The sequence below is a fragment of the Uranotaenia lowii genome, chromosome 3 (genome assembly GCF_029784155.1).
Source record: "Uranotaenia lowii strain MFRU-FL chromosome 3, ASM2978415v1, whole genome shotgun sequence".
Lineage (NCBI taxonomy): Eukaryota > Metazoa > Arthropoda > Insecta > Diptera > Culicidae > Uranotaenia > Uranotaenia lowii.
The window spans coordinates 228,611,875-228,635,546 of NC_073693.1; the positions used below are offsets into that span (position 1 = coordinate 228,611,875).

The window sequence follows — 23,672 nt, forward strand, 5'->3', positions numbered from 1 at the left end:
CACCACGGGGAGGTTGAGAATCGGAGTTGTAAGACAAGAGGTGATATGACCACTACCCGAAGGTTGGGTGTATGGGGTCTCGAGTTGCACATTGTCTACCATTAGCTAACCAAGCTTAGCTTTATTGACTACTCCTATCCACCTTAAATCATTGAACTCGAAATGCTTCTTTTGCAGTTTTTATTTTATTGAAATAGATTCTAGAAGAACTTCGTATTTTTTTCATTTGATTTCAAACTATACATTTCGAATTCCATGATCACTGGCGTGGCTAAGCAGAACAGATTCCACGTCGCCAATGGTTGCTACTCCGTGATTAATCGAGGCCATCAATTTTGCACAAAGTCCAAAAGAATGATGCCTGGGGTTAGCAGTTATTCTCATTCTACAAAACTGATGCTCTCCCTTTTTAATATGATTTATATGATTAATAACGGCGCCGGCCACGTCCTAGAAGTCCATGGGGAAAAGCGAAGGATTGTTAGTCAGATACTCTTTAAGTTCAACTAGCAACCTCTTGCTCTTGCATACTCCAATTTTTTTTTTTTTTAATAGTCAGAACCAAAGACAAGCTAGTATCACCAACTATGGAAATCGTCTATACGTCTGCGTATCCATATTCAAGTATCCAAGGAAGAAGTTGTGTTCGTTTGTGAAAAGTAGAGATCAGGATCCATTTTGGTAAATGGTGCGATCTTGATTATCCTACACCTCCTATGCTCCTAGACATTTCCTAGGGAAACTCTTATACCTATGAGACATTTGATAAATGTCCAATAAAAATGGATCGAGTAAAATATTGAAGGCAAATCAATACCATTCATATTTCTCCCATGATAAACTAGCTCTTTTTCCTAACCGTGATCCCTGATGAAGCAAAGAGTTTGCAAAAGGGCTTAAATGGTTGAAGACTGAATGTTATTTTAAATAAAAATGAAATATATTATAATATTTGTCACATTTTTTTCCAAATTGATTATTGCCTTTCTGAAAACTCTTTGATTCTTTGCTCTCCTTTGTCTCACATTTAAAAACTCTTTAGAGCTTTATTGTTTAATGAGCACAAAGTTATGTCTTTAATAATCAATACTTTGAAATACATTTTCGTTTTTTTCACCAATTCGAGTAAATATATTCAGCTTTTGAATTCATTTTAAAAATTGAACAGTCAAACTCAAAGTTATTAAAATTTGTTCTGCTTTATCTACAGCTTTGAAAATAATAAATTCTAGAATTTTCAGAATGTTATATAGATAACATTGCAACTTTTTCCTGACACCGCTGCAGAACGTATTCGAGTATCTATTATTAAGAATTTTAATTCATTAATAAGTTTGTTGAAGACTGCAAAACGATGGTATGGTTTAAGAAATATCGAAGATTTAATTGGGTCCAACTTTTTTAAAAATTTAATCGAAACAGTCGTATATTGCAAAATTGCAAAAAATAGACGATAAGAAAACTTCAGTTATTTTGCTCTTAGAAATCAAAGTTACTCGCGATCTTGGGGAAAGTACATCATTAAATTAAAACCTTAAATTTCCGAATCTTTTAAATCTTCTACAGTTTTACGAAAAAAGTGCACTAGTTTATTAAATGAATATTTATCCATTTCCAAAGTTATTTTGAAAGAGCTGCTACGAAAAAAAACTGATCGCAAATTAGTCTATATTAAGTTCTTAAGTTCTGTGCACCTCGGATAAACATAAAATTTGTTGCCTTGTGTTATCTTCACTTCATATGAATTAAGCAAATTATCATATGAAGTAAGTAAAAGCTAAAAACACTCGCTTGGAATATTTTGCAATTTCAAAGTATCATTAACTAGTAATTTTAATACAAAATAGTTTAAGTTTTTCACGATTTTTATCAATATAACATAACCGTTTAAGAACTGTGAAGTATTTCATGAATTTCTAGACCCAAAAATAAAATGAGGATTGTTATGAGGGCTCATCTATGATAGCTTTTTTGTTTCTCAAAATTGTATTTAAAAAAGGCAATACTGAAAAAGGAGTTTCCAAAAGAGAAATAAATTTGCACTCCAAATTGCAAGGGTTTACTGAAAAAATGCGATGAAAAGTTAACCTTTTTTTTAGTATGCAATTTTATAAGGATGAATGTCATTCGATTATAGATACAAATGGACAGTTCCTTTTAATTTACAGTTCAAATTGATACATTCAATAAAAAAAGAATACTTAGCTTGGATATTTTCTACTGTGAAATCAAGGATCCTCTATTGGAATCAGCAATCAGACCCAATTTTTCTTAGAGTTGAAAGAATCCGGACCCTATTTCCCATTCACTTGATACACATAGCTTGATTTTTCAATACTTCATCTTCCTTTCTTTTGTTGATATGTCCACAAACTCGAATAAAAAAATTGTTTTTATTTTTTTTTCCAAATAATAGTTAAGTTTTTTTAGTTAAGTTTTTACTACATTTATCCGGAAATGACCCGGATTATTAATCGACAATTTGGTGATGAGCTAAATATTTTCTTATGTATTTGGGAAATTGTATATGCTTACTTAATATGACTTGAACTTAGCTTAAAGTTAGAACATTTAAAAAAAATTCCGCACTTCAAATTCAAACCCAATCAGCTCAGAGTGTGGTTAGCCATATTTTAAAATTTGAGTTGCATTCGAATCCTTTTTCCATTCTCATGTGTTTAATTTTCTACAAATAATTTGCATAAAACTTTAAATAGATAAAATAACCACTTGAGATATTGACCAATTATTTGGGATCACTCCTCAATAAGCTTTTCCGGCTAAAAATTTGCAATTAGTCTTCTAAACATGCAATTTAATTTCCTGCGAATGTCTGTCATCAAACAAAGTGTCGCTGACCTGATAAATTATAATTAAATTAATCTGATAATTATAACTATAATTTTATACCGAATATAAACTTTTTCAACTATTCGGCCAAACGAATATTCAGCCCAATAAGCGGTCGAATATTCCATTGAGTTTTTAAAGAAAAAACCAAAAGCGAGTATTGAATTTTCCTTCTATTTCTACCTTTTTGATACCCTTCATGTTTTTGAGTAGATTATTGTCAACCAGATGATGATGATTACAAGGTTTTTTTCAAGTAGAGATCTCTCTGGTTATCAGTATAACACCAATAACAAAGGAAATTAGATAACTTGTCACTTCTCACCAAAGATATAAGATTTCTTAGAAATTTGGGACAAAACATGTCGAAACAGGTGCCAAGCATTTTGAAATTTCTTATTTCATAATGAACTAGCTGCTCCCGTACGAACTCCGTTTTGCTTTAAACTTGGAATATGTCATGAACAATTTGTGTGAATTTTCTAGATGTATTTCCAAATGCGTTGTTATGCAATATTTAATTAGAAAAATGTTGAACCCATTATTTTGACGATCACTTTTTATGTCGTCTGCTTCTAAATTGTGGTTTTCTTTGATTGATATTTTTCGGTGATTTACGACGATAAATATAACTGCTGTTTTTTACGTTTCGGCTTACTGAACTTCAGCCATCCTCAGAAAACTACATTTAAATTGAAAAGAAATAGAAATATAATAATATATATGATAATAAAATTTATATTCTATTTCTTTTCAATTTAAATATAGTTTTCTGAGGATGGCTGAAATTCAGTAAGCCGAAACGTAAAAAACAGCAGTTATATTTATCGTCGTAAATCACCGAAAAATATCAATCAAAGAAAACCACAAGAAAGTGCGGTGATCAAAACCAAACAAATAAAACCGAGCTTCTAAATTTTAAATCAGGAATCAATTGACCGTGCTAAAAACACGGGTTATTTTTTTCTCGATACGATACAAACTCACTTTTTTTCGGAAAAAAAAAACAAATTTAACAGTTAATATAGATAATCCTCTTTTTTGTCGTTTGATAAAAATATTGTAATCAGAAATAAATTGACCGTCTCAACCTCCGTGTATAAATTTCGACTCAATCGTTGCATAACAACGCAAACATTGACATAATATTAAACCCCTTTCGGTGATCTTTTTAACAAGCTTTGATATTTAAAAAAGGTTTCAAACCAATCCATAGCATAATATCATCAATAACGCAAAAAAGTGAAAAATTAATATGGACGACCACTTTTACGTCCCCGACCCGAAACTTGAAACCTGAAATAAATAACTCGTCGCTCAAAATTTCCCTATATAACGTTTTATCTTAATCTGATGCATAATCATGACAATATCGCAAAAACTACGAACAATTAATATTGACGACCCCTTTTGTTGACCCCTGGCAAAAATGTTGATACCTGGAATCAATTTCACGTCCCTGAAAACTCCCGTGTGCAAATTTCCAACCCAAAACAATGTATAATAACGTCAATATCCCAAAAACAGTGAATAGTTAATTTTAACGACCCCTTTGGCTGACCCCTGACTCAAAATTGGATAAATTCAACAAATTGTTCGTCCTTAATGTCAATATTGCACAAACAGTGAAAAGTTCATATGGACGGCCCTTTTTGCCGACCCCTGACCAAAATTCAAAACCTGAAATCAATTACCCATGTGCAAATTTTCATCACGATCAGACGAAAAATAACCTTAACATCGCGAAAACAATATTTGTCTTGTATAGGCAACCCCCTTTAGAAGGAGTCATCCGAAAATCTGAAAACAATTTTCATCATTCCTGGTCCTTATGAGCATCCATGCCAAGTTTCAGCTCTCTTGCTCTTAAAACGGCTGAGCCTATAGAGGACAAACAAACCCACAGAAATTGTTTTTTATACATAGATGTGATAGTCCTATTGAAGGATGTCAAAATAAGTAAATGGAGAAAATATGTTGAAAGTGTCCACTATTCTTCTCGAAATTTTCAGAAATAATAACTCTGGTTTTAGAATGCATGAAATGCAAGGGGATGGTAGTTTGCTGCAAATATTGAAGATTCATTTGCAACAACACCTCTCCCCTTCCGATAACTTTCTCACAACTAACGTTTTTTCATCAGATATTTACGTTCCTTTTTATTGACTGAATTTGAAAACTTGGAAAATCACCTTATTGACCACCTTCCCTCCCAGAAGCCAGCTCTAGGACCGTGCATGTCCTTATCAATCATAAAACATTTTATACATCAGTCATTTGATTATCTTAATATCTTTTTTTTAATGTCTTTATTATAGAGATTTTCAGTTTTCAGCCGGTTCCTCTCATAAATATCTTAATATCTATCTATTATCTATCTATTAACTACTATCCACATATTTTTTTAGAAGCCATTGAAGTTGAAAAGTGTCGCATGATCCATATTTGTGGGTACCTAGAATGCTAAAAAATTTGAGTTTTGCATCGAGTTTGATTAACAATTTAATGCGTATTGAAACAACAATTCTCTAAAAGATCTATTCAATAACTTACAAGAAACACATTATAATAAACTACCGCATGAGAACAACGATGTTTATGTCTTGAAATTTTCTGATAAAGTAGATCGTCGACTGTACGTTCGTTAACAAAAACCAGATTCGTAAAGTAACACATTCCAAACATGTCACTTATGTCAAAAAATTCACTTTCAATCACAGGATCACAGAAAATTAATTTGCTTTTATAAATCCTCAAAAAATGTTAATGTTTCTATAAAACCTCCAAAAATGTTACAAAAAGTTTATATTATTTCTGACACTATTTAAATAATGGAAACTGAATTAAAAGCCACTATAAAAAAAATAACAGCACACAGAAAAAAAAAATGTTCCACCCATTAGGTGGATATCTCAGATTTTTTTGATCATTTCCATTCTGCCTTCAGCTTAGATTTCACCTACCTGAGCCGGGGCGACAAGCAAAAAAAACATTCGTTTCGTCACTGATTTGGAATGCAATTTTGCGAAAGTGAGCAGCAATTTTGAGCCTGCTTGCATCCACAGAGTTTCGTTTCCTTGACGTCAGACATTATGGGGGCATTTTTGCTTGAACCAAAAAAAAAACAACATGTCATTTGACATGGGATTTTGAGAGAAGAATTTTCGCCGCTTGCTTGATGCGAGTAAAAGCAGATAAAAGGGGAAAATGGTTTTGAAAGGAGTCTGGAAATGAAATCATTTTGCATCAATTACGATCATGTTTGAAACTCAACTTTGTATTCCGAATAATTATTCTCAATTTTGAAAGACTTTTTATAAATGTGTGTTTATAAAAGTTGATTTGAAGTGGAAAGAGAATGTCATATCATTCAAATAGAATTACCCAACTAAATCCAAAATTATTTGACATTTTCGATACAATGTTGTGCGTCTTGATGACCAAAACCCAAACGTTAAACGATAAGCAGCAATGATTTGATGCGTCATGCATGCTAAGTGACTGGTAGTTTGCTGATTTTGGGAAGGGCTGTCTCAATACGGTTTTCAATCTAAACGTGATTACAGAATTGAGCGCTCGAATTCTGTACCACAGGACAGTCAAATTGAACTCTTCCATAACGGAATGTACACCGGAACAAGGAATTCACTGGCAATTATGAGGGTGTACGGATTTGAATTAATATTTAACGGATAGTTTCTGTTAATCACGTTTTGTCTTCCAATGGAAATCAGAGTGAAATTCAAAATGAAAATGAAATATATAAAAATAATGACACCACTATTCAAAACAGTAGTGAAAGTGGCTGCCCCAAATGGTTTAAATTGAACTTTATTTATATTGTATATGTATCCCTAAGTTTTTCGAACATTTGCAATTTTTTGTCGAACGTTAAAGTATTCGAATATAATTTAAAAAATTTGGAAAAAAAATCGTCAAATCTCGCGTGAGCTTTCATTACGTCGTATGAAACATCTGAAGAATTCACAGAAAACTGCAGCAAAAGTTACCAAAACAACTTTTAAATTAGTTTTTCACATATAGAATACGTTGTTCATTCTACGAATATTCTAAATTGAAAGAAGTTGCGACTAGTTTATGTTAGTTTTTGTATTTTTTCGTAATAAAACTGTGTGTTTACATTTTGTTTCATACGACGTAATAAAAACTCACGCGAGAATTGAAATATAATTTGGCATTATTTACTCAAATCCATAATTTTTGCACTTATACCCCGTTGTCTCAAGGGCCGTAATTATCGGTATTTGACAAATTATCTGTGAACTCCATCACACAGTTTTTTAATGTTTTCCGATTGGGTTTTGGTGACTGCATATCATTGGAAGGAAAAGCGTTTAAGCGAACTTTGATTTTAATATTAAGGTGTTTGGATAGTCTGAGAAAGATAGTAAGACTCTTTCAATATCGTTTAAAAATTAAAAAAAAATCACCGAACCATATTAACAATGAGGTTGAAATTATAATAATATATTAATTTATGCAAATTATGTAACAAATCGAAAGAATGCTCTGTACATTTTTACAATTTGTAATTTTTGCTCAGCTTTTCAGAAAAGGGTATATTTTTTAAATTTAAACCAAATCCAAAAATATTTCAATGTCCAGCGTGCTTTTAATTTGTGTACATCAATTATGAAAAACTAGAACCGGTTTGGTACTGACAAATCTCTCAGAAGAACGACTTTTCTTCAGCAAAATGTTTACTTAAAGAAGGTGCAATAAGTGTTCGACATCGCTAACTGAAAAATTAGCGTCGCTAGTTAAATCGGTAACCCATTCAAAGTAAGCTATCGCTAATTAAATACGCTAAATGTGTCAAAAAAGTTAAGGTACACCGGGGTTAGTGTGGACGATGGCTATTAAAATAATACTGTGCACTACTTTTTCAAACTTTTAATGCAGAATGTTCAATTTACTTGTAATCTATCTAATAACTGTGAAAAATACACGATTCCGACAATAACGGATGTTTACAGCGACTTTTTGCGAATTTTCTATCATCAACTACGATGTCAAGGTGATGTGTATCTTTTTCAATTGCAAATTTCTCGTAAACTAGCTAGCTCTTAACGAAAAACTCTACATTGAATCAATCTTTACATTCGAAACAAATAGTTAGAAAAAGAAAAGGCGATTAAAAATGAAGAAAAAACAGTTTATTCACAAAAAACTGAAATTTTGTCTCCAAACCCTATCTGGGGTAAGTGTGGACGGCTTTTTACAGGCTTGATATTTACATATTTTTTCAATTTCCTGTCCTTCATCCAAAACAGTTTAGCTTTATTTAGCATTCGGTTCATGGAAACTTGGGTTGTTCTAGAATAAGTATATATTTTCGATAAAATCGGATCTGGTGTATTGCAACATAAATTACACACAATAATCATTGAAGGATGTCACTAATAGCACCATGAACTTTTTTCAACATTTTGGACGGTTCGAGCAATAAAGTAACGTGTTCATTCAAGAAAACACAAATCTGTTGAAAATTTCCTGAATAATCATAGGAAAAATCTACCGTCCACACTTACCCCATAAAGCGGGGTAAGTGAAGACACCAGCAGTCCATAACAATTTACGTGATAACTTTTCTCGCTTTGCTTCTTTCAAGCTCATATCATCAGCGTTTGTTAAAAACATGTTCTGCATCACATTGAACGTAATTTTATCAAAATTGATCAACTGTTGATTTTTGTATGATTTATTAAAGTCGAACTATACGAAAAACCGTCCACACTTACCCCGGTTTAGCTTATTATATTTTGTAACGTCCTTCCCAGATTTTTTCAACTCCCCAAGCAGGAATAAAGTTTTAAGCATTTCATTTCGATAAACTGATCGAATTTTTTTAAACAAACTGCAAACTGTCAAAGATGGGAATTTTAGCGTCTCTCTGTGTTCTACAAATCAAATGGAATATCCGATTTTTTTTTAATAACCAGAACAAAACCAGAATATGGAAGATGGCAGCTATTTTTTTTTTATTTTGGTTAAAAATTTACTCAATTTGTCGGATTTGTGCAAAGTAATAGTATGCAATTTTGTTGCAAACAATCTTTTGTACAATTCATTCCCTTTTTTGCATAAATATTACATTATCCTCATTTAAAATTTTTAACATGTTTCACCTCTTAAAACTTGCGGGAGCATTGCCAAACGTGAACATTTTTAAATTTTTATTTGAGCTCAAAACGAACGCTTAAAACCTTATCAATGTTAGTTCATTCAATGGTTCATTTGTCAATCATTCATCTGTAAAATCTCAAAAAAACTGTATTGTGAAAAGTAAATATCTCAACCACTTTAAAACAAAAGCTTGTTTAGGGATGTTAAAAATAGTTTTCTATCGTTTAACATCTTTCATTGTTATCTTCTTCTGTAAAACATTTACAGAAGAAGATAACAATGAAAGATGTTAAACGATAGAAAACTATTTTTAACATCCCTAAACAAGCTTTTGTTTTAAAGTGGTTGAGATATTTACTTTTCACAATACAGTTTTGAAAATTTGCTAGATCAATCAAAACTTAGCGGCAAAATTAAACCGCTAACAAAAAGTTAGCGGACTAACTAACGATAAGCGGATTAGCGCTTTTGTGTCGAACACTGGGTGCAATGATTATAAAACAATCAAATTCGTATTCATTCTGTTTAAAGAAGTTTTCCCCAATACACTTGTATGGTCGAAATACAGGAAAATTTCAAAAGAGTTGTATTGAGTTGATGTAATGGTCCGTACTTTGTAAAATCAATGTTTTTTATGATACAAATAATGTTCGTTGAAATAATTAATTATTCTTTTATATGTCAAAAGCTTGTGACTGTTATTTTTTTCATCAATTCCATTTTGCAGTTTTTCCTAATTTATCTATTAATTTTACAAGGAGATCGGAGAACCCCCCTCCCCTAGGAGAATTTTTTCTGGTAAGTTTTTCAACGTAGTGTAGGGAAATTACTTGATCTTAAAAGGTGTTTAATATGCGTTAACAAAAAAGACAGAAATTTTCTCGCCTCCGGAAATTAGTCTAAAATCTTTCTAGGCTTGAGACATTTCATTTTATGACACAACATATATGCCGTTTACAAATTAAACTTATTTTTAATTTCGATTAGCAATTCAATCAACCTTTTGTTTTGAATCTCAAATCATGAAATACAAAAACTCTACCCCGTATTAAAAATGAGTTTTTATTTAGAAGTTTCCCCATACAGATTTAGATTTTTTTTACATCAAACAGTTATGTCACGCCATGTCATGTCACGCTGGTCATCAGAGTTACAAAACAAAATCTAAAATTTATTATCCTCTACTTTATTAATATAAACTTTGATTTACAAAAAAATCATGCTGAGATGAAATATCATTCAAAAAATCAATTTCAGCCTCAATTTTATTTTGTGCTTTTTTGTTCTTCTAAATGCTCAGTATCACATTCAAAAAGTTTTGGTCAATTACACAAGGCCACAAATTCTACATCCTTCAAGGTGCAATGAACAAAGAGCTGATTTCGGTTTATGTGGGTGCCCTGGATCTAAGTATGAAATTTTCCCATCAGCTTTTGTTTTTGAAATATTTTCTGATTATGTTTTAAAATTATTTTAGCATTTTTTTGACAAAACTTGAAAACAAAAACAAAACATTTTAAAAGAAAGGTTTTAAAACAATTTAATACTTACAACTGATATATTTTAATGTTTAAAAACTCCAAACGCAAGATGATAGACAAAATTTGACAAAAGATTTGAGTTCAGGATGTTAAAATCTACCAAATTAATCATTAAATCTTGGGCACCAAAATGTAGTTCCTTTGAGTTAACAATTAAATTCTATTAATAGATTTTTTAAAATGTTATCCGAGTTTTTTTTAATCTTATCATTTTAAGCTTCAAATTTTGTATTTATTTTCAAATAAATATATCAAATTTTAAAGTCAAACTTATAAAATTTTATGAAATATTTTAATAAGTTTTCTTTTAATTCTGAATATTGTGTTCTGAAAACAATATTTTCTTGGAAGCCTTTGAACAAAACTTTTATTAAGAAAAATATAGTTTCCATCTTCTGTTCTTTCTAGGACCCAATACTCTAATTGAAAGCAACAAATATTCGGAGCTTAAATTGTAAACATTGAAACCTTCGTTTCTAACCTTTTTTCAAAGTTATATCAATTTGCATTATATTGAATCATTTATTTTAATTTACCATGATGTTAAATTAATTTTTAGAAAGGTCCAAAATTGATTCGAAGTAGCAACTTAAAAGTTAAACTTTAATGCGCAATGTTAACTTAATTTGAATTATCTTTGTGCTTTCAATTTTTAAAACAAAGCTTGGATTTTTTTTATTATTATTTATTTTTTATTTTATCAATTTTTTATTGATCACTTCCCAATTAGAAAATTTGAAGTGTAATTGAACATGTTGTATTATTTATATATAAAGCTGTTATTTTGAAACTTCGGCTGTAAATTTTTCCCTAAATTAAAATTAAAAATGTACCTTTTTATAAGATTCTTTAAAAAATACGTTGGAATTGATGGTGATACGGGAGTGCAACCGATTGTGTATAAGTTCAGTGAAATAAATTACGGGTAGTCTGGGGAAGAGTTGTTCCATCAGATCTCCATGTGATTTGGTTTGGAAAAATGATATAAGTTAGCGGCTGATGCGCCGCTGCTGTGAAAAAAAATGGGTGAGCGTGACCCGTTATGTTTGGTCACTTCTATCGGAACATGTACAGTTGCTGTTTTAAAGGGGGATTTTCAAGAATCATTCATAAATTTAAACATCGAGTTCTTGAACGTAATGTGAAAGTGCGATACATAGGATATTTCAAAAGTAAAACAAACGTTAGTGCTTATAATATTTATTGGAAGAAGAACACAGGTTTTCCGGAAAAAATGTGTTTATCCACAATTGATTTTATTCAAACCGTGAGAAGAATACCTGGTTGGAGTGTTTATCGGCCGATGCGCATTTTGCTGCTTAAAAATTGGTGAGCTCGTTCCTTGCACTTTTTTTTTATTACCATTTGCAATTCCGACTTGATATGAATCTATGTAAAACGCAAATTATGTTGTGAAATTTATCATGTTGTATATGAAAGGACAAAAGAATACATAAAGATTATAATTTGGAAACAAAAGTAAAAAATTAGCGATCGTCGGTTTCAGTAGATTTTTTTCTTTCCCATGCTTTTGCCAGACTGAAATCTGGTAATGCTAAGCTTTCTGCGTCCATATCTGTATGTTGCTTCTCAAATTTTAATCAGTATTTTGAAACCTCGGTAAACCTGATAAGAATATTTCATTTTTTGGCTGTTCAATTTAATTTCAAAAGACAAATGTTCTGCGATAATGTGCTTGATTTTTGTTTGTTTATTTTTTTTTTTAAATTTGTATATGAATGAATTTTTAAGTTCCTTTGAAAACAGGGAGAATAACTAATATGAAATGGAATTGCAGGTGGTAAGAAGATAATAAATGAAACAATATTATTAATTCGTTACATAATAAAATAGCTTAACTCTATTATGGGGTTGAGTGGGGGGAATGGACAGGACATTAAACGATCGGGACTGATATACAATGGATTGTGGGTTCAAGCCAGCCGGAGTATCTCGGCAAATTTGGAATCATGAATAGACTACTTAGGTATCTTTTCAGGATTCTTTATTTGTTTCAAACAGTTGGAAGGGAGTGAGATGAGTCAAACCTGTCCCAAACCAGTGGTAACGGACCCCTTGGTAGTGCTGCAATTATTGTTAATGAGTTAAGCATGAACAATATTTGAATGTGCGATCGAGACTTCCCGTACCGCCTCGGGTCGAAAGACCTATCAGCCACTGGTGGGTTCTCATACATACATACATACATACATACATAAAGCTATTATTTTGAAACTTCAAACTTTTTTAACTGGAAGATTTTCAATATACAAAAGGGTTTTATCTGTGATTTTAATCACTGCACTATTGAAATTTAATAAAATATTTTCTTCTCATTAAATCAAATGAAATTCAATTCTCAACTATTCAGTAAATTTTTCTAAGTTCAAAATGGATTTTTCTAAGTAATCGAGAATTTATATTTTGAATTGTGAATATTTCTTAAATTCAAGATATTATTTGTTTTTGTTTCGATTATAGCCGTTTTACCATCTTTATGGCATTCGCGACTTTATCAACGTTGCAGTTGGCGGATCGTTATTGAAAAACTTATCCGGTACAACTGTGTTCGATGTTTGCTCTTGGGCCCGAACTCGAGGACATCGGCTCAGGAGACAACAGACTTGCCAACTGAGCTATAACACAAGCCTTCATTCAAGATATTATATTTTTTAATCAATCCTTCAATTAAAAATGAAGAAAAGAAATGTTAAATAAGACGATTAATAAAAACAATCATCATCATTTTTCTAACAATTTTTAATCATAGTTAATTTGAAACCTGATCAGACATTTATCTGAGAGTTCGATTTTTTATGTAATTTGATCTTATATTTAATGTATTCTTTTTCATATAAATTCAAAAGAATGAATTAATGTCCGAAGCATTGATTTGAAAATTGAAAACTAGACTGCTCATTTTTAGTTCAGAACAAGGAACATCATTTTGAATAATTTATCAATTACTTACCGGATTTGAAACATTCATTCTAAGTTGTTTGAAAACTTTGATTTATTTTATGAGTAAAATTTATTATTTTTTTGAGTATGTGTGATAATCATAAATTCGAAAATGGTTTAGAAATCAATTTCTTTTTTAGTATGCATTTTTAGCATTGCTTTAATATTTGGCTAAATGTGAATTTCGAAAACCCTCCGCCCCCCTACTCCCCCATTGGCTGGGTCCTTCGCACGGGCCTAAATTACATATTTTGAATAATTTATAGAAAAATGTAAAATCAACTATTCGATGCGGATTTATGATTATGTTTGTATCTTTGTATACCCCGTCTAAAGGCGGGGTTGGACACTAGAGAGGGTGAACGATATCTACGCTGGTAGTATACTTCATATGTTAACTTTTCGCATTTATTTAAGGTAACTGCTTTTTTTTAGCTAAGCACATATAATTTTCATATTCAATTTCATTTTTACGAAAAAAGGGAAAGATGAAGACTATATCTTTCATTTTCTGTTGGACAAAAGTATTCGTCACATTCAAAGTGATACTTTTTATTCATATAAATCGATATAAACAAATGGTAACATTTCACTCACTCCTGTTAACTAATTTGAAAACCCGGTTGTTTTCGTTTATTATTTTATTTTTAAGTAGTTAACAGTGCAGATTTTTACATTTAAGTCATTTAATGATTTAAAAAAAATGTTAATAAGCAGTGTTTTTTTTTAATTATCGAATCAATATTGTTAAAAGTTTTTGTCGAATTGTTTTTCAGTCTTAAACAAAGTTGTTGAATGAGTTATAACCATCAATATTATATACTCCAAAATTTATGTAATGGGGTCAAAAACAGGTTTAATGTTATCTATAATTCAATTTTCTAAAAGTTTTAGAATTTGAATTTGTCGTTTTTTATATCTCTGATTCGAGAATACCAAAAAAGATCCTATTCCTTGAAACTGCAACCCAGTAAGTGAAATTTATTTTGTCTTTGAAGATGTTTGCCTAACAATTTATAATCTAGACGAGGTGAATCTAGATACACTAAATTAAAAAAGAAACTTTATTAATTAAATGTGCATCAAATCGACAATCAAAAATAAACGATCACTATGGAATCAAAAATAAAAACGTTATTTTAAGCATCACAAAGCAAAAATCAGTGTTCTAATGCTCCCACTCAATTTCTACGATGAGGTGATTCCTGCGCTCAACCACAAAGCGTCACCCCGACCGCACATTGATGCTGAATAAAAGTGCGGCCAAAGTGGTGTCCAATTAAGCAGCATTTTGACGGCCATCGACGGGGTTCCCTAACCCGAATTGACCAAATTGTGAACCAAACACCCGGCAGTCACGTCCTCCCGTTCATTTTATAACCCCATCCTATCACATTGAATTGCATAGCCGGGGATGTTTTAGTTTCGCGCCAAGTGCGTTTAGTGCCGGTTGTTGACGCGTCGTATGCTAATATGGCCCGGTGCGCACTCGCTCGACCGAAAGCGTGGCCACACGTGACAAACCGGACGCGTCGACACTATTTTCACAATTGTGTTGTTGTTTTTTTTTCTGATGTTGCTGCCTTTTTTGCTGTCGCTGATATATCCGATTTACCGGTTCATTACTTCCTCGTGACGCGGCAGAACTATGGGAGGTTTTCATACAAGTAGGATGACCAAAATCTGTACACAAGACCTCAAGCTTTGTATAGAATAGAAATTTTATGATTTAATATTTTTACACCTCCCATATTTTTTTTGGTTATTTTTGCTGCCAGAAACATCAACAAAAATTTTGGAAGCGGTTCATTCAGTTCAGTTTTTTTTAAATAAATATTTTATATTTCGGTTACCAGTCTGGTGTACAATGCATCAAATTGCAAATGAAAAATTCACCTTTTAAATCTCGTTTCCATTTGCTGGAATATGTTTTTTTTTTGTTTCGATTATAGTCGTTTTACCATCTTTATGGCATTCGCGACTCTTTCAACGTTGCAGTTGGCGGATCGTTATTGAAAAACTTATCCGGTACAACTGTGTTCGATGTTTCTCTTGGGCTCGAACTCATGGACATCGGCTCAGGAAGCAACAGACTTGCCAACTGAGCTATATCACAAGCCCATTGCTGGAATATGATTTTTTTGCATTACACGTTTGTTAGTATCATAATTTCATCCATCCCAACATTAAATTTTATAGTTTCAGCTAGTAGAATTTTTTGTGGTATTTTTTATCCCTAAATGTATGCAACACCCTTATGCTTTTTCTTTAAAAACAATTTTGACAGAAATAATGTAGACTTTAGCTCGAGCTGAACCTAAAATTTCTGCAATTTGTGTTTTATGCGTTATTACATCACAAATATATAAAAAAAACTATAAATTTTCAAAAGTTTTCATTTGATATTACTTTAATTCATCGGCCTTATCGGTGAAAAGAGATATCCTTTTTAGTAGGGACATATTAAGATTATGAAATTTTTTAGATGGATTGAACGTTAGATGAAAAGAAAAATGGTGAAAATGAGTGGGTAGAATTTATTTAGAAGCATTATCATCACATATCAAATTTTTTTTCCGCACGGGCCACTCGTAGTAGTTGGATTCATAAAATATTTGGGTACATAAAAAAAATTTGATGTTTGTGTTCAACAATTTTTTTTAAAATATATTATTGAAAACTTGATTTATTAGCCTTATCTGTGAAAAGTGATGTCCTTTAGAGTAACAATGACTTACAAAATTGAAATTTTATAGACGGATAGAAAGAAGGATGAAATGAAAGATGGTGATGATATTTAAGCGAGTAGAATTTTATTCAGAAGCATTATCATAAAGTCGCCAGCATGTATCCGGGCCAGACAAATTCGGGCAATTTCATATAAATATCTGAAAAAACTGGACATTTGATTTCAAAATTGATATCCAAAAATCCGGGCGGTATCTGGGCGAATTTTGCCAAAAAAAAATTCTTCAAAACTGATTGACAGTTGAATTCGAATTTTAGGCTTTCATGATTATTTTTTTAAAACTTGCTAACAAGTTATCGCCTTGAAGTCAGAAATAAAAAAATTTAAAACACAATTTGTTATTTATTGTTTATTTTGCCTTATAAAGCGAATAAGTCCGGGCAAAATCCAAGCTTTTTTTTTATTAAATCAAATTACAAAAAAATGAACTCTCAAATAAATGTCAGATCAGGTTAAAAATTAACCATGATTAAAAATTGTTAGAAAATTGTTAGTATTAATCGTCTTATATTACATTTCTTTTTTTCATTTTCAATTGAAGGATTGATTAAACAATATAATATTTTCAAAATGTAAATTTTCGATTAGTAAGAAAAATCCATTTTGAACTTAGAAAAAAATACTGAATAGAAGAAGAAGAAGAAAAAATTTCATTACATTTCAAGAGTGCAGTGATCAAAGTCACATATAAAACCCTTTTCTGCATTGAAATTCTTCCAGTTATTAAAATATAAGGCTAATAATAACATTATATATAAATAATACAACATTTTCAATTACACTGGCAAATTTCAGATTAGGAAGTGATCAAAAAAAAAAATTGATAAAATAAAAAAAAAATACTAATAAAAAATTCCAAGCTTTGTTGTAAAAATTGAATGCACAAAGATAATAAAAACTAAGTTAACATTGCGCATTAAAGTTTAACTTTTAAGTTGCTACTTCGAATCAATTTTGGACCTTTCTTAAGATTAAACTAAAATCATGGTCGATTAAAATAAATGATTTTAGATAAAAGAAATTTATAAAACTTAAAAAAAATCTAAACGAAGGTTTAAATGTTTATAATTTTAGGCCCTGAATATTTGTCAAATTCAATAAGAGTATTGGGTCCTAGAAAGGACAGAAGGTGGAAACTATGTTATTCTTATATAAAATTTTGTTTCAAACGCTTCCAAGGAAATGATGTTTTCAGAACACAATATTCAGAATAAAAAAAAACTTTTAAAAACATTTCATAAAATTTAAAAAATTTGACTTTAAAATTCGATAAATTTATTTGAAAACTAATACAAAATATAAAGACAAAAAAGATAAATTTTTCAATAAACTCGGTTAACGTTTATATAAATTTATTAATAGAATTTAATTGTTAACTCAAAGGAACCGCATTTTGATGCCTGAGATTAAATGATTAATTTGGTAGATTTAAGCGTCCTGAACTCGAATCTTTTGTCAAATTTTGTCTATCATCTTGCGTTTGGAGTTTTTAAGCTTTAAAATGTATCAGTTTTAAGTATTAAATTGTTTTAAAACCTTTATTTAAAAATGTTTTGTTTTTATTTTTATGTTTTGTCAAAAAAATGCTAAATGACTTAAAAATATTTTCAAAAGTTATTTTAAAAACTTAAGCTGATAGAAAAATTTCATACTTAGATCCAGGGCACCCAAATAAACCGAAATCAGCTCTTAGTTCATTGCACTTAGAACTTCTAAGTTAGAAGTATTTAATTTTTTTGGCTTTGTGTAATTTATCAAAACTTTTTCAATGTGATGCCGAGCATTCAGAATAATAAAAAACATAAAATAAAATTGAGGCTGAAATTGATTTTTGTAGAATATTTCATTTCTGCATCATTTTTTGTAAATCAAAGTTTATATAAATAAAGTAGAGGATAATAGGTTTTTAGATTTTATTTTGCTTACTCTGATGACAATCGTGAGTCATGATACATCGCTTCCAACTGTTTGATGTAAAAAAAATCTAAATCTGTTTGGGGACACTTCTAAATAAAAACTCATCCTAAATACGGGGTACAGTTTTTGTATGTCATGATTTGAGTTTCAAAACAAAAGGTTGACTGAATTGCTAATCGAAATTAAAAATAAGTTTTAATTTGTGAACGGCGTATATGTAGTGTCATAAAATTAAATGTCTCAAGCCTAGAAAGATTTAAGACTTATTTACGACGGCGGGGAGAAAAATTTCTGACTTTTTTGTTAACGCATATTGAACACTTCTTATGATCATGTAATTTCCCTACGTTGAAAATTTTACTAGGAAAAAATCTCCATGAGGGGGGGAGTTAAACCCCTAAATTTTAATGAATAAATTTTAAAAAAAACATAACAATGTGCTCCAATAAACAGATTCATATATCAAACTTTTAACGAAACTAAGAACTTAAACTCTTTTTTGTATAAACGTTGTTGTATTTAAACGTCTCTTAAAAAACATATAAAATCGTGCTTGTTTAACGTTTCACTCAAGCATAAACAAACATCAGAAAATTGAAATCCTCATTGATTTATTAAAATATTTTGTGAAAGGGCCATGAAAAAATGCAATGAAATTGAAAAAATCTTTGGACATGATAAATTTTAAAGATTAATTTTTTATATCAAACAAATTCATAAGACTTTCAAAGAAAACAAATGTCTTATTACTCTAAAAAAACTGTCTTTTAAACAAATTTCCACCTCAAAAAATGTTACTAGAAAATCCAAATCGAATCCCATATTCACATAAAATCTCACAAAAGAGACTTTTAACTGTATCACAAAAGTGAAAAAAAAATCAAAGATGTACTAGCACAAGGTCCCATGCAAAATTTGGGCCAGACTATACGACGGAAAGGGGTCGCGCAACAAACCTGAAGTTTGTTTGGAATTAAGTGGATTTTGTTCATCATGAACATAACAGTTTTTTCACCAATAATTTTGGTCATTATCAACCGATTATTCTTTGAATTTGAGCGTTTTAAATTATGACGATATTTAATTTGAAGAACGCATTTCGATTAGAGTTTTAATAAAACATTTATGGCTTCAAAAACGGGAATGTAAGCATCGATTGAAGATCATTCATGTATTTTTGACCCTTCAGAAGCTAATTTTTAAAACCCAATATCTTTTTTTACCATATCCCTTATCGAATTGGGAGTTTGGGATAAATTATTTGTAATAACTGAAGCTTCGTGGATAGCTTTAATAAAACACATCTCGGCCGATGGAGACTTTAGAATTTGATGCTAAATTGGGTTTTTATGTTCCTCCAAAATTCCTCAAATTTATGTCAGGCTCATTGCGCCTTCCGTGGCCCATTCCCCCCATATTTAGCATGGGCCTTTTTGAAAGGCCTAGGATCAATTTAAGCTTGCAACTTATTATCTCAAGTCGGCTGATTTGGGCACTTTAGTATCTATTAACTAACTTTTGATAGATGGAAGGCTTTTGAAATTATCATTTATTATTCCCTTCCTTTGCAATTAAATATTAAAAAGATTTAGAAACACTATGAAACGCTTTTACGAATAGTTTTTCCTAGTATTGGTTTTTTTTTAAATAATATTCACGTGATCGTACAAAAATGATCGAACAAAATTGATGTGCACAATATTGCAAACCTTGTCAGCTTATATGGACCTTTTTGGCTTCAATGCACCCATTTTTTTGAGGATAAAGCTTAGTTCTTTTAGAAATGGGACACTTTCTTTTGCTTATAGCTCGTGACTTGTAATCGGACACTCAAAATTTTTACAGCATTGTGCTGCCTGTGAAAATGAATTATTCAAAGAATTAATGTGTGTGAGTAGTGGAAAAGTATGCACACAGTGTCAAAAATGTCCACAAAGTTCGAATCAAGCATTTTAGTGAAGCACATGATCGACAACTACGGTTAAGGATCATCTGGAAAGTCAAGTCTCATACCAGCATTTTTAATTTGGAATAAGCGAAAAACTAAGGGTGGATCGCTGAAATGTCCATCCATGTAATGAGTCATTCAAACCCAACCTCAAAAAACAATTTTTTGCTAGTTCCAGAGCTCGTAAGCTGTACAGCCAGCACAGAGACAATGGAAAAGATGATGTTTGATTAACGACAAAACTTATGAAATACCCTATTTAAAGCAAATTCCAGCGTTTGAATCCTATACCATGTCTGCTCGTGGCAAGGTCCCGAGCATATCAAAGTATGTATTTGCTAGTTGTTTTGTATAAAATAAAATAATTTGCCCAAGTTCTGCTCCTGTGAAAAAAAAACAACAATTTTTAAAACGAAAACTTTGGTTTTCGCTGTTTTTTAAAGCCTAAAAAGAGTAATCTTTTATGCACACTTCACAACCTCCGATCTATACTAACCAATTATACTTGAGCTTCAATCTCATGATGGTTTCACTTCGTTATTGTCAGATTTTGCCAGCAGAATTTGCATTAAAAACGCTTTAAAGTGGCTCAAAAATAATCAAGTTTTGTTTATTTCGAAACAGCTTTATCTCTAAATTGCCCTCAGTTTCTTTTAAAATAGAAGTATTGATACGAAAAGTAGCAGAAATTGAAAAAGAAGGTTGTAGCAATCTAAAATTCAGATTAGACGAAGTATAAGTTTGAAAAACTGATCAATATCATGAATGAAAAAAGTGTGCGCCAGCCGATGGGAGGTACCAAGCATAAAGTAATTTTTTTTCTTTCAAAGAAAGATAAATATTTTTTTTCCAAATTTTTTCATGAATTATCATAAAATTGCCTTCATTTCTTTCCTAGAAAGTATTTAGATCAAACGAATGGTTTCCGAGATACACGCATTCGTAAATGTCCCATTTCTAAAAGAACTTAGCTTTAAATGGATCAATTACTTCTCCAAATCACATTATTTGTTGAGTTTTTTTAGCATTTTTAGTAAATTTAGCATGGCCTTTAAGATTATATTTTGATCATAAAATTTCGTGACGTCACAACGCTTTGCAAAACCGTGTTTAAAATAAATGTTGCGTTGTGACGTCACAAAACTGAATCCCTATCTTTAGAGTCGAATCAATGCAATTAGCCATCGGATAGATTCTTTCTCTGAATAATTATAATCGTTTAAACATTTCGATGTCGTTTGCGATTTTATATTAAAGTTTCACTAAGGTTTTTTGACGTGGTTGGTTGTTGCCCAGTTTTTCAATCTCGGCTTCGTTTTACACGGATTTTTGCCATGATTTTTGAGCAAAAAATGTTGCTAAACGATAACGGCGGATTTTATCCCACGTAATAAAAGCCTTAGTGTAATGTAAATCTCATCCGGGACAACTGTGTTCAATGTTTACTCTTGGTCTCGAACTCACTGATATCGGCTGAGAAAGCAATTGACTTGCCAACTGGGCTATTTCACAAGTTCAATTAAGTTTAATAACATTCTTGACTGTACATAAAATATTAAATTCTTCCTTAATATTTTGAATACATAATTTCAAGTGTTTTATCGACTCTAAGGTTCTGAATAGTTCATTATTCATTTGATTACCTTTCATTGAAAATTAAAATGAAAGAAAAATGTACCGATAAAAAGATAAAAAAGACATATTTTTTAAAAAAAATCATCAATTAGTTGGAAAGGCGGCTTTCAAGAACGTTAATTCATTGTCATTCATTTCCAGTATGTTCTGTCCCACTGTGCGCGGCCGGCAGTGCATAAGTACTTGTATATGTGCGTGTGTGCGTGCGTGCGTATGAGGGTGCTCTTGTTTTGATGCCACAGAGCGATCGACAGGTGCGGGTCATCAAAAGGTAAGCGCTTCGCCAGAACGACCATTAAACGGGAATCACGTAACAAATCGCGGTCGTTCAAATATGGGAAAGGTTTGTGTGTTTGATGACGATGCCACCACATGCTATTAGCTCCGAGGATCCGAGTCCTCCGGAAAAGCATTGAACTTGAATTGGTCGGTCGCAGCACGGATTATCGTTTTTCGGCAGCTCTGTTCTATTCTATCTAGCTAGAGTATAAAATGAGCACCGCGAAGATGAGCTGACATCAGTTTCGGATATTTGATTAAACAATTGGTACAGTTCGAATCGCGGATCTAACTCATTGAAAACTAACCGCCGCGCCGCCAGCAAAATGAATCGAATTGCGATGGTTGTTGCTCTTGGGTTGGCCATTGTGGCCGCCGTAAGTGGTGAGCCACCGGTCCGATATCAAAAGTTTGCCCGAAGATTCGGCCGACTACAGCAGGCACCCTCATTCGGTCGACAAACCGCAGGATATCAGTATCCTAAACCGGACCAACCATTCCCGCTGCCGGAGGAAGAAACTCCATCAACGACGACGGTTGTTCCGGAAACGACCGCAACACCGACCACCACCGAATTGCCAACGACAACGGCCGCTGCTACAGATGATTATGATGACGGAACCACCGTTGACCCGGAGGCTGAAACCGTCGAGGCAGAAGCTCGTGCCATCGCAGCCCGTCTCCGTGCAGCCCGGCGTCGTCAATCGGCCCGACTCGAGCAGCTCAATCCCCTGCAACAGGAACAACTGGAACAGGACCAACAGCAGCAGCAGCAGCAACAACAACCGGACCAGGAACAGCTACAGCGCCCGGTGTATCTGGTTAACATTCCGGAGTCCACTCTGCAACGGTTAGTGCTGCTGAACCAGAACCAGTACCAGTACCAGACTGCGGCTCAACTTCAGGTTGCGGCACCCATCGTTCAGGCCGCGGCTGCTGCTGTTCCAGCTCTCGAGGCTCAACCGGCTGCTGCTGCTGCATTGCCCATCGTTGGACCACAGGTGTACATTACCGACTACGGACTGATCTACGCCAAAAAGTAAATTTATGGCCCCCCTTCGCTTCTAATTCTATACGGAACCAAGCCACCGACCGGTTGTCGTTTGGGAGGAGTTTAGTAAGATGCAAATGGGGTCTAATGCTGAGATATAAATACCTACCTACAGGAACTAGTTTTTCCGATATTTATGCGCATGAAAATCAGAAAATACTTCAGGAAAAACTTATCCACTAGAATGCTAATAAATCGATTTGTAAATACTCAAAAAATATGTATCATATTCTTATTATAATTGTTTAGTTTTTTCCCTTCCCCTCTCTTGTTCATTTGGTTTTATGACATGACAAGTTCCTTCACATGATAGTTTTTTTCAGCTAAAGTTCAAGATGATATAGAAAAAATTCTAGAAAGCAAAGATTTGAAAAACAAAATTGGAAGCAAGAAGCTCATAAAGCCTACAGAATAGACAGAAGTCCAGTAAAGCATCAAAATTATACAAATTTATGCAACCAGCTCAATTCATGTATAGAAAGTTCTATTGAAAAATACAAGCAAAAAATTGGAAATGATATTAAACAAAACCCAAAAGCGTTCTTAGGCTTTACTAAATAAAACGCAAATGAAAATTTATAACTTTCCTACCCA

At 32.0% G+C, this 23,672-nt stretch overlaps 1 protein-coding gene across 1 annotated transcript; it reads left to right on the top strand.

The window, feature by feature from the left end:
- Window positions 1-22,281: 22,281 nt before the first annotated feature.
- LOC129758328 (uncharacterized) lies at window positions 22,282-23,189 on the top strand. The gene has a single exon (XM_055755815.1). It carries the CDS (start codon window positions 22,354-22,356, stop codon window positions 23,068-23,070), a length of 717 nt encoding a protein of 238 aa, XP_055611790.1. The 5' UTR covers window positions 22,282-22,353; the 3' UTR covers window positions 23,071-23,189.
- The last annotated feature ends 483 nt before the right edge of the window (window positions 23,190-23,672 follow it).

What these genes read in the sequence shown, in the direction of transcription:
- LOC129758328 (XM_055755815.1), top strand. Translation starts at nt 22,354, where the DNA reads ATGAATCGAATTGCGATGGTTGTTGCTCTTGGGTTGGCCATTGTGGCC.